Genomic DNA, 11,929 nt, shown 5'->3' with positions numbered 1-11,929 from the left:
AGAAGCACCATGAATCAGAGTGATTTTATGGTTGTGTGATCTCATTAGAGGCAAGGAAGTAGGTTCAGCAAATACCATACTCTAATCCTTCAAAAATTTCTGAATATTCTGGGGAATATCTAGCTCTTCTCCAGCAGCCTTCTCCATCAAGAGTAATTCAGAGCTACCTTCCCCATCCACTTTGATACAACAAAGTTGAACTCCATCACAGTGAGTGAGAAGTTTGTCCATTTCTTTTTCTATAACAGTTTGAACCTTCTGCCCTTGTTGGCTTCCCCTCAGCATGTGCCTTCTTCCATCTAATGTAAAATTCATAGTAAGGTTCTTAAAATCCCAGTGAATTACTCTCAAAGTTTCCAACCACTGAACCCCCAACACCATATCACAATTCCCTAGAGATAGCAGTAGCACATCAGTTAAGAAGGTTGCGCCCCTCAACATCCATTTCAAGCCTTTGCACACAGAATTGCATTCTAATGTGTTTCCATTTGCTACATCCACAGAAGATACAGGGTTCATAGGTGAAATATGAAGTCCTAAACGTTTTGCCAGATGTAAGTCTAGAAAATTGTGAGTACTTCCTGAATCAATAAGAATGTGTACAACTTTCTTTCCTACCTTTCCAGTTACTCTCATGGTTCTAAATCCTCTTGAAGATGAACCACTGACAGCATGAATTGATATAAGAGGATTTTCATCATCCATCAAATCCTCCTCCTTACTTCATCCTCAGGTTCAGGATCCTGATGCCCTCCATCATTTTTCTAACAAATACAACTGCTTCCTTCCACAACGATGACCCTTATCAAACTTCTCATTACAGCTAGGGGTGACAAATCGTGTGTGTTGTGTCGTTATCGTGTCGACACGATAACGACACGATACGATAACAACAAACACGGACATGACCCATTAAGAAAACTCCAAACACGAACATGACCCACTACCCTCAGACACGAACACGACACGAACCCATGAACGACACGAACCACTTCGAGTCAACACGACACGATAACAACACACATATGACACGACACAATAATGACACTATAATAATAAATTTTATAATATATTAATATTATTTCTAATATTAAATTTTAATTTTAATTTTAAAATTTTAAAATAAATAAAATAATAATATTATTATAATATATTAATATTATTTCTTAACGTGTAACACGAACACGACACGAAGTTTTCGTGTCGTTATCGTGTCGACACGTTAAGGACACGAACCCAATAAGCTTTGGCACATACCCATTCATTTCGTGCGGGTACGTGTCGTGCCAAAAGTTGTCAGCCCTAATTATAGCCATAATATAACCCCTTAGCCCTTCTATCAGCCATTTCTTCCTCGGTTAAAAGTCTACGAGATTTTACAGCAGGCATTATTGGAGTAGGCAGTAGAGGTGTAGTGTTCTGAGATGGTTTAGATTCATTATTACTAAACCTCCTAGAGCCTTGCAAAAATCCTTCTCTAACTGGGGCAAAACACTCTTGCAATCTAGCTAAAGCATATGCATGTACTAGAGTTTGAGGCATAAACATCCTAACAGTCTTTTGCACAAACGGTCCCAGCCCATTAATGAAGTGACTGATAGCATAAGATTCAGAGAGGGAAACACAACCTAGCAACAATTCAAATTGATCGTGGTATTCAGTGAACAAACCTGTTTGTTTTAGCGCCAATAATTCAGTCATTGGATCACCTAGCAATTGATCCCCAAATCTCCCTTCTAAAGCTTGCAGAAATATAGGCCATGGAGTTGACATCGCATGATCCTGATACTTCACCCAATTTTGAAACCAATGAAGTGCTCTGCCTTCGAAGTTAATCACCGCTAGACGCACTTTAGACTCCTCCGATGTTAGATCCACCGTGAAGAAATGATCACATCGAATTATCCATCCAGCCAGATCCTCCCCAGCAAAAATAGGAAATCCGACCTTTGATTGTCTTGTTGCAAAGTACTGGTGTCGAGGCGGCGCACCACCAGCCATTGCACCTACATTTCCATCGGAGTTCACCACGAAGCGAGACATGATCTCGTTCTGCTGCATTTGCAGAGAGAGATCCGAATGATTGCGCAGTTTATCCAGCTCCTCACGCCGATGATAAGAGTCATCGACCTTCGTTGTGAAGTCAGCCATGTTAGCAGCAAACATTTCCTCCAGTCGGTGCATATCGCCAGAACGGGTGTCCACCATTGCAGGCATCGGATCGGAGAGGCTGATACCACTTGGTGCGGTATTGAGGTCACCGGAGATAGAAACGGCAACCGGAATAACCCTACACGAATCGAGCGACTTGACGGAGAAGAGAGAGTAGAAGAAGAACTTTGCATTAATTCATAATATGCATATTACAGAGAATAAGATAAGCTTATATAGCTGTGACTAAGCTAACAACTCAGATTCCCAATCTAACAACCTCTAACCGCCTCCTAACGGCTTCCTAACTTCCAACACTCACGCGTGTGTGACGATTTGTTCCTATCATCCCACGTGTGCATGCACTCTTGCACACTCTTATTTAGTTCACCTTTTTTGTGTTTATTCGTTACTTTTCTCTTTCACGTACCAGTTTGTTGCTCAAGACATGACTCTATATAATCACTATCGGATGGTGTAGGAGTTGCAACATATTGTGGATCTTTTTGTGCAGATTCAACAAGGAGAGCATCATCACCATCAACCTCGTGGCTAGAAAAATCGCACAGCTTGCTAACCTCGTATACGGTATCTTCACGGAGAACAGGTGAAAGTCTGACATTATAGCTACAGGCAATCACCACAAAAAATGGGTCTGGGACAAGTTGTGCAGCTGCCGAAAGAGCAACTCCACCCTCGGGGGCGTCGACATTGTTAGGGATTTCGTCAGCCACCAATTCCAGCACAACGTTTTGTGAAACAACATCGACGTACAACACCTCGTCGGGGATACCAGCACACAATGAACTACCACCTAATTGTTCTTCATCGTCGACCTCGTCAGTTAATTTCGGAGCAAAATGGTAATGAACTGCCACCCAAAAATCCTCCCACGAGCCATTATTGTTATTTTTCTGATAATAACGAAACCAATCTAACGCCGGTTGTTCAATAATTTTTTCAACCACGGCCAAGCAAACTGATTCTTCAGTTAGAAACTAATTGAAATAGTCTTGAATACCAAAAATCCAACCTAACGGGTCATCTCCGTTGAAGAGAGGTGCTTCCATTCGAACATGGGTGGGGACAAATTCTCCAGTGGTGCGTGACGGCGGAGGTCTCCAAGTCCGAGTTGATGAAGCGACCTTTGGCTGTGGTGGTTGGACTAACGAGTTGCTGCTGCCGGAGGAAAGTGCGCGAAGTTGATAGTTCACATTGGGTGGCCGAGTATGCCATGTCGAAAGTTGAGGCGAGCGCGTGTCGAGACTGATCGGCGTTTCCTTGGTCAGCGAGTGCTGCCCAAACTTAGCTAAAAATTTGCCGTGAGCATTGAGTTGCTGATGTAATTCCACGAGCAAATCCTTGACATCTTGGAGTGCATGTTGTTGTGATTCCTCGAGAAGAGGCATGGTATGTAGAGAAAAATCTGGGTGCAATGAGTTTGTGACAGATTGGAGAACGATCTGTGTGAACCGGCGTGAGGAAGATTGAGGGGTTTTGTGAGATCAACTTTGATGGAGGAAGAGTAATCAATGTAAGCACCAATTTGATAGGAATTAATATGAGATTACTTCCTATTGAATATATTATATGAAAAGAGAGCACAAAGGGAGGAAAATAGCGTTTGTAGAGCACGCGAAGATTGAAAGCACCAATTGAAGATAGGGGTTAAGTTCCCTATCGAGGGGTTTGTAGAGCACGCGAAGATTGAATGGAGCAAAAGAGATAATTCCCTAGTTGAAGTTCTAGGGTTTTTGGAATAAGAATGAGAATAGAAGTTTATTCATATTTCTCAATGAATGAAAATACGATAAAATTCTATTATATAGAATTCTAAATCCTAACATATGTCTTGCTAATCAAGAAACATAATTAAAATAAAAGATTACAAAAGATATTGAGAATAAATAAAGATAACTAACTAAAATAAAAAATATGCTAAAATATTGGAGATTATCTTTGCCGAGATTTGCTAGATCGAGGACCCTATCAGCATGCTAGGTCCAGCGGTTCTCATCTCTTCCTTCGCAATGAAGGGGCCGCATTCGAGACCCTTTCAACAACAAATAATGTTCTTTTTCTTGTATTCACAAATCTTGTGTTTTAATATTTCTATCTAATTCAAAAATCTTTATTTTTATGTTTTATTAAATCTTATGCATTTTAAAATTTTCATTTTTTTGTTTTTTAAAATATTCTAATGCACACAATTCACATATATATTTATTTATTCTTCTTTTTTTCAAATCTTTTAAGGCATTTTTCACATTTTCATAATTTTAGCTTTTTAAAAGTATTCTGATGCATTTGAAACTCACCAAATTCATATGTATATTTATATCTTCATCGTATTAGCTTTTTTTTAAAAAAAATTAATAATATTTTAATTTCATATTATTTCATCATAATATAATTTTTTTTAGTATTTCCCAATTCCGTTCTAATCCACATCTTTATGACAAAAATAAAATTATAAATTTTGATTGAGAAAATAAATTAAAAAAATAAAAAAGAATTTGGTTATAATTTGAAGTTTTGAATAGCTATAATATCGTACTCCCAAATTCTGTTGGACTTGCTACTGCACCACCGTCCCTCTTCCCCTCTTACTCTTTTCCTTTATCTCATTCGCAACTCTTCTCCCTACACTAAACTCCCTTACCCATCTGTCTCCTCTATCTTGCGACTTCCTCTCCGCCGTGACGTCTATTGGTCTCCAATCCGAGCTCTCCCGTCGTCACTTGCTTCAGTTTCACTCCTAGCGGTCGTCTCGCCGGAGAGTTAAGGTTCTTCATTTTATTTTTCTTATCAAAACTTGATTTAATTAATTTCGTAACTTTTAAAATAATAATATAAAATTAAATTTATTTGATTTTTCTCAATTGTTCTACGCTAGTAAATATAAAAAAGATGTGTCCAATGTATCAATCAAACCATGTCATAAAAATAGTACTACTCTATTTGTCCTAACTAAGTTGAGTCAAAAGTTTGAGTATGAAGATTAAGAAATTGTATTAAAAAGTTGGAAAATTGAATAAAGTAGAAAAAGTAAAAAAATGATAAATTAGGTGGCATGTTTGGTAGGGGTGATAACTCATCTAGGGATGGAATGTTCCATCCCTAGATGAGTTATCACCCCTACCAAACATGGCCTATAATAATTGTGACATTCCAAAATAAAAAAGGACCCAACTTAGTTCAGATGGAGGGAGCATATGATTTTATATTTTAATTTATAATAAATTTAATTAGTAAGTTAAGAAAAAAGTACACCATAATAGTATCATATTAACACCACAATTAATTTTCATGTTATTATTTTTAGTTCAATTTATTTGTTAATGAATATTTAAATCATAAATATATAAATAAAAACCCCAAACGCCAAAGCCCTAATTCCTTCTTCCTCGTATTTCCGACCCCCTCACCGCCGAAAGACAGCCGTATTGCACCGTCCAACTCTTAGTTCAGATTTCTCTCTCTGTTTCTTGGTCTCAAGGTAATTAATCAGCTCTAGTTTAGAATTTCCTTGTAGCTTATGGATTCACCTTTTGTGCGTCTGTTTTGGTATTTTGTACTACTATTTGTTGCCGTGTAGCTGCGGATTGAAGTTGATTTTTTTTCACGATGGCGGAGGAGGAGACGGCGGCAGAGGTAGAGCGTGTGCAAAGTGGGGATGAAGAAGCTCTGAGGAGAGAGAGGCGGAGGGAGAGAAAGAGGAAGCGGCTGCTGAAGGAAGCTGAGAAAGCAGAGAAGCGCGGCGTTTGCTATTTGAGTCGGGTGCCTCCGCACATGAATCCGTTGCGGCTTCGCCAAATTCTTTCGCAGTATGGAGAAATCGGCCGAGTTTATCTCACTCCAGAAGGTCAGACATCGCAGCTGTTGTTAAAAAAACGTTCCATTAGCATTTTTGTTGAGTTATCATTACACAATTTCTTATGCCTCTGTATGTGTGTGTGTGTGTTTGTTCTTCACCAATTGATGCCTGATTTCTTATCTCTCTCTGTATGCTTCCTTCTTCTGTTTGCAGATGCTTCTAATCAAATGCGCCGGAAAAAAGCGGGTGGATTCAGGGGGCAAGAGTTTTCAGAGGGGTATGCAAATGATTTTGCTTGTGGCTTGTGTTTCTTTTTCCTTTTTTTGCTGGGGGGAGGGGGGGTTGTAGCATCCCTTCTACACATCGGTGTGCCTTTGAACATTGCTCGTTCGAAAATTCAATGGATCCGTATGATGTTTCTTGCAGGTGGGTTGAGTTCATTGACAAGAAAGTTGCTAAGAGGGTTGCGAGCTCGCTGAATGGTGAACAAATTGGTATGTCTGTTGATTGTTGTTGTTATCTAACTATTTTAACTCAAGAGGTTATATGATTTTGTATTGTAACTACTACGGCTTTGAATTTTGTAATATTTGACATACCACACTTGGCAATTTGTGGAAAGGGAGTGATATTCACCAAATGCAAAGCAATATTATAGGATTGCTGTTTGAACTTTGATGGATGTAGCATGAATATGACAAGGAGAAATCTTGGTTGTCAATGTGTATAATAGTTGATTCTTTACTAGAATAAAGTTATTCGTATAGGATTTGTATGTGGCGTATTTGTTAGGATTGCAGTTGCCCATCATAGTTTACATCTTCCCCTGTTTTGGTTTAGGTGGAAAGAAAAGGTCGTCAATCTACTATGACCTGTGGAATATCAAATATTTGAGTAAATTCAAGTGGGATGATCTCAAAGAGGAGACGGGTAATTTGACTTAACTCTCCTATTACCTTAGGCTTAACTTGCTCTGCCTGCAAGAATGAAATGAAATAACCTGAATGACTTCATGTAGAAATAAAGAATGCTACTCGGGAGCAGAAGCTGGTGTTGGAACTCTCCGCCGCCAAAAAAGAGCGGGACTTTTATCTTTCTAAAGTTGACCAATCTAAAGCAATTAGTATGATTGGTGAACGATTGAAGAAGGTAGTTACACAATGCATCTCTCTGTTATATATACACATTCATAATGTTTTCACTTTCCCAAAAGGCCATTGATAATCATCTTTCAGGCTGATTCCTAATCGGCATATCATCAATAGTTAACACTTGCATTTGTTTCTCAATGCAGAAACAGAAGATTGAAATGCTACCAAAAGTAGTCCGCCATTTCCCTCAGAAAAGACCAGCTGGGAACGAAGCCGGAGAGAGCAAGGGCCTACTGTCGAGGGACATCTTAGCAGGAGTGAGTGTTGTTTCTTTCTCAGCTATTCTTGATTGTACGTGGTTGATGTTTATTTAGAATTCACATGTGAATATTTCAGGTGTTTGGTGGCTCATCCTGATAGACTTTACACAAATCAACCATCTTTTTGCGAAGTATCGTTCCCTCAAGTGCAGTTTTGGAGGTTGCAAGCACTCAGAGTTACGTTTCATGCTTTGTCATGTTAGTTGGTCTTATTTCTTTTATTTTATGTAATGTATCAATGTTACTCATTTATTGCAAAAAAAATAGACATTTGCATGAGGCAATTTTATACAAAGGGATGGCAAATCTTGAGTATTGGATTAAATAACTCTTTGTGTTCTCTTTTGGCCTCTCTAGTTAATCATGAAATTATCTAGGGAGACAGTGGATAATATTTCTATAAGTGCTGCCTCAGTTCAACAAATACCTTAATAATTGACAATGATATATCTACGAGATTACATATTGATGTATGCAATATACAATGATAATTGTAAGTGTTTGAGTGAAGCAACTGGTTTCATTAGAGTTCATTTACGTGGTGGCTGACTGTACAGTTCTAGAAATATTTTATCAAAGCCTATTACAGAGGCACAATAGTTAAATCCACAATTGCTATGATATGCTTATATCCACAATCAGCTGCAGCATCCACCTTGTTGAGCTACAGCTCCACCTCTTCCACCTGCTGGACCTTGGGTGCGTCCGTACCCAATTTTGATACCTGATGACTGCAATTTTGTCGAACACATCCTTTAGTCAGCTTTCCTATTAAACTAAATTGAGCAGGCTACATATATCACATTTGCTACGATGGCTAGATGTTTTATAATCAAATTTAGTCTGGCTAAGGTGAGAACTCAGCATTTATTTCTACCACTTTCTTATTGAAGATGATTTAATACAAAAATTGATCACACAATGGGCAGTCATTCACTACATGAATGATGCAGCGCAACATCAATAATTGACTAACCTCGTTGGACATATCAAAAACACCTTCCTGAATCTTCTGAAGTATCTTGGTGGCCGTGTTAGTGAAAGCCTGGACAGAATTACAATAACCAGAATTACTATCATGCATATTGCAAGAGTAACATAATACAAGGGTTTTGAAGTACCTCTTCTACATTTTGCGCTGTTCTTGCAGATGCCTCCAAGAACAGAAGTCCATTTTCTTTCGCAAACTGTTCTCCTTCCTCTTTGCTTACCGCTCTCCTATGAGCAAGATCACTTTTATTTCCTACAAGTATGATTGTCATATTTGGATTTGCATGCTGCCGAGCATCTTCAAGCCAGCTTGCTAAGTGATTAAAAGTCTCCCTCCTAGGAAGTAGTTTGTATTAATATGTATTTGAATGGAATACTATAGGAAAGGAAACGGTAAGTATGGGGCTAGGACAGTCCAGTCTCACATATGCTTTTTTCTATACCTGAACTGTATAGAAAATTGAATTTCGTGAATGCATGATATCAACACAAGAAGAATTTCAATGTAACTCCCAAGTTATCCTCGATAGGCCAAGTAGCATCTCTCCCTAAAAGTGTTAACACACATATGATCTAGTGATTGATCCAGATGAGTAAATTTGAACTACACTATGTGTTCATGCAGCGAAACATTATTTACCCTTAATTTACTGCACATTCTGCACTTGTATTTTAAGCTAGCATGAACATGATCGGATATAGTGCTAATAAACAAGATACAGAGCATATCATTGTACTCCTCTACCTGGTGATGTCGTAAACCAAAAGCGCGCCAGCTGCCCCTCTGTAATACGATCTAGTGATCGACCTGAATGACTCTTGACCAGCCTGAACAAAGACTTACACAAATGAGCAGATAAGAAAGCCAGAGTCACGAGTCAGAAACACACACATCTCTATAATTACATCTCAACAAACACTAGCATGAACCTCTAATAACACATCAATCAACTCATTCGTGTATATGAAAATGAACTCAATCAAGTTAGGGCACGAACACAGATAAAACGAAGTTGAATCAGAAAAGCAAATGTGAGAGGAGAAGTGTTACAGTGTCCCAAATCTGAAGCTTAATTGGGCGGCCGTCGATAGTAACCATCCGAGCACCGAATTCAACTCCTATTGTGAGATCATGCACTGGCTGGAACCTCTTATCAGTGAACTGCAGAAGCAAGCACGATTTGCCCACACCTACAACAGATGCATCAAAATCCAAATTGAGCTAGGGTTAAAACGAAATTGGGGGAAAACACAGAAGCAGATGATGGAGTGAGCTAGCTACCTGTGTCGCCGATGATTATGTATTTGAAGAGGTAGTCGTACGACATTCTTCAACAACGACGGCGACGCAGCGGATTGTGGAGCGTAGGAGTGGTATTCTTTTCCTTAGCGTCGGGTTTATGTGGATTCCGTGAAGCAACCAACAACGAATCTTTTGTTTTCTTTTGTTAAGGAAGAAGCTATAAATTTGGAGAAGAAAAAGAAAGAAAGAAATGCTTCGCAAGTTGTATACTCCTTTCTTTCCAGCTAAGTTAGGGTCGATTTTTGAATATCCAAAAATAGAAAAATAGGTAATAATTTTCACAGATAAATTGAAAATTTACATTTAATTAGAGCCCAGAGGATTGTAATTTAATATCCATGAAATATATTTAGAGAATGTATGTCCAAGTACAAATGGGAATAATTTAGATTTATTATATAAGAGCATAATATTAAAATTGTACTCTCTTTATTCTATAAAAATATGAGTATTTGGAATGATATCAGAATTAATGCATAATTTATATAAAGAAGAGATAAATAGTTAAAGTAGTGTAAATAAATCGTGAGACTCACATTATTATTAGTGTTTAATGGCAAAACTAGCCGGAGCGGGCGGATCTCCTACACCAATTTTCCTACTCCATTTCTAATCCACCTCTCACAATTTAATAAAATAATCTTATAACATGTAAGTGATTGTTAAGTGATGGAGTAGGAAAAGTGGTGTAGGAGATCCGCTCCGAAAACGGGATCCTTCACAGATTTAGGGCATCCTTAACCCCATCCCGGATTTGGGCCGCAAGTCAACCTTGAAGAACAAAAAAAGCCACTTCTACACACTTTAGTTCAAGCTCTGTCTATGCCTTAGTTCAAAACTTCAAATTTCTCAATTCACTTGCTGCGCACTTGGAGATGGAGGATTTTGGCCACTGTGGGTTCTGCCGTTATTTTGGTCATTGTGTAACACCGCTTTGTGAAGGCGAAGAAACAATATTTACTTTGGCTTATTTAGTTTGCTTTCGCTTTCAAGTACTTGTCGGGTTTTTAAGTTTCATAACTCTAGTTCTTGCTTTGATCTACTGGATTCTGTAACCTATTTCTCGCATTATGGAAGTCTATGTTGGTTTTTGTTGGATCTCGCTGAGTTGGATGTTTATTTCTTGCCTTAACTTTCGTTATTGTTTATTGTTAGATGTTCTGAGTTGAGAACCGTTGGTTTGTTGTTGGAGGTTATGGATTTGCATCCTGGAAAACTGGAATTGCCGAATCAGTGGTGGCCTGGTGCTGGGAGTTTCGCGTATCTGATGTTTGCCGTTTACATTTGCATGATTATGGCTATTTACTTTCTGCTTTCGTATCCTTTGGGGTCCATGTAGCGTAGGATCTCGTTAGTTTAGGCTTAAATTTCTATTTTAAGTTAGATCCGGTTGCTCGTTTTCATGGTGTTTAATACTTTGCTTATCTGCTATTCTCGTTTCGATTTCGAAGAAATGTAGGCCGTGATAGGAACTGTGATTCATGAGTCGGGTGATTTTCTCGTATGTAATTTTTACTTTTCCGCATTGTTCTCCGCACTCACAAGATTATACGCTTTGTCTTTTTACTTTTCTCGCATTACTCTTCTGCAGACCGTTAGTTTGGGCGGAAACTTGTCTCTACTTTCTCGCTTTGTCCTCGTCTCGCCAAATTAGAAAGTTCTTCTAGTTAACTTAACTCAAGTATTCTGAACCTTAAAATATCTCGTTTCTCAAAAGTCATGCAAGTTCACACGTTCTCATTCCTTAGAGCCAAGAGGGAGTAAAGTAGTTTTTCCTATCTCTCGCACTCCGTATTTTAAGTTCTCGACCCACAAAATTGCACGGGGCAAAGAACTCTTCCAACACCCCTTTTCCCAAAACATCCTCAAATGCAGTTTCCGCAACACCTTCGTCCCTCGTGGGATCGATCCTTTACTTCCATGTGCTAAGTTGTAGTATAGTGGGTTGAGGTTTTGAAGAAATAGAGTGCATCCAATCCACCCCCGTCTGATGCTTTCATAATCTTCTAGCCTCGAAGTCTAGTCGAATCCTCTCGGACTCCGTTTTAGATCGGTGTGAAATTACACAAACCGTGACCGCACGTGCCAGTAATTTCAAAATGGTATCGCTGCTGGGATGCATGGTGCTACGGTGTTTGTTAATGTTTTGGTGTAAATAGTTTATTTACAATGTTTTCTTTTTGTTTCTTTTTTCAGCTTTATGAACAAAGGAGCTACCGGTTCTTAGACAATGGAACAACTCACCTGGTTGGAGAAG

At 38.7% G+C, this 11,929-nt stretch overlaps 2 protein-coding genes across 2 annotated transcripts; one reads left to right on the top strand and one right to left on the bottom strand.

The window, feature by feature from the left end:
- The first annotated feature begins 5,514 nt into the window (after positions 1 to 5,514).
- Positions 5,515 to 7,720, top strand: LOC125196159 (pre-rRNA-processing protein esf2). The gene is made up of 8 exons (XM_048094556.1): positions 5,515 to 5,650; positions 5,750 to 6,016; positions 6,182 to 6,245; positions 6,395 to 6,462; positions 6,809 to 6,898; positions 6,987 to 7,117; positions 7,263 to 7,376; positions 7,456 to 7,720. Exons 2-8 carry the CDS (start codon positions 5,779 to 5,781, stop codon positions 7,474 to 7,476), a joined length of 726 nt encoding a protein of 241 aa, XP_047950513.1. The 5' UTR covers positions 5,515 to 5,650; positions 5,750 to 5,778; the 3' UTR covers positions 7,477 to 7,720.
- Positions 7,721 to 7,852: 132 nt separating this feature from the next.
- On the bottom strand, positions 7,853 to 9,869 carry LOC125196160 (ras-related protein RABB1b-like). The gene is made up of 6 exons (XM_048094557.1): positions 9,652 to 9,869; positions 9,421 to 9,560; positions 9,115 to 9,197; positions 8,501 to 8,705; positions 8,356 to 8,424; positions 7,853 to 8,110 (listed from the first exon to the last, which is right to left on the bottom strand). The coding sequence occupies exons 1-6, from the start codon at positions 9,695 to 9,697 to the stop codon at positions 8,018 to 8,020; spliced, it is 636 nt and encodes a 211-aa protein (XP_047950514.1). The 5' UTR covers positions 9,698 to 9,869; the 3' UTR covers positions 7,853 to 8,017.
- Positions 9,870 to 11,929: the final 2,060 nt, after the last annotated feature.

The sequence above is a fragment of the Salvia hispanica genome, chromosome 6 (assembly GCF_023119035.1).
Source record: "Salvia hispanica cultivar TCC Black 2014 chromosome 6, UniMelb_Shisp_WGS_1.0, whole genome shotgun sequence".
NCBI lineage: Eukaryota > Viridiplantae > Streptophyta > Magnoliopsida > Lamiales > Lamiaceae > Salvia > Salvia hispanica.
This window is presented reverse-complemented; position numbering and strand designations above follow the sequence as displayed.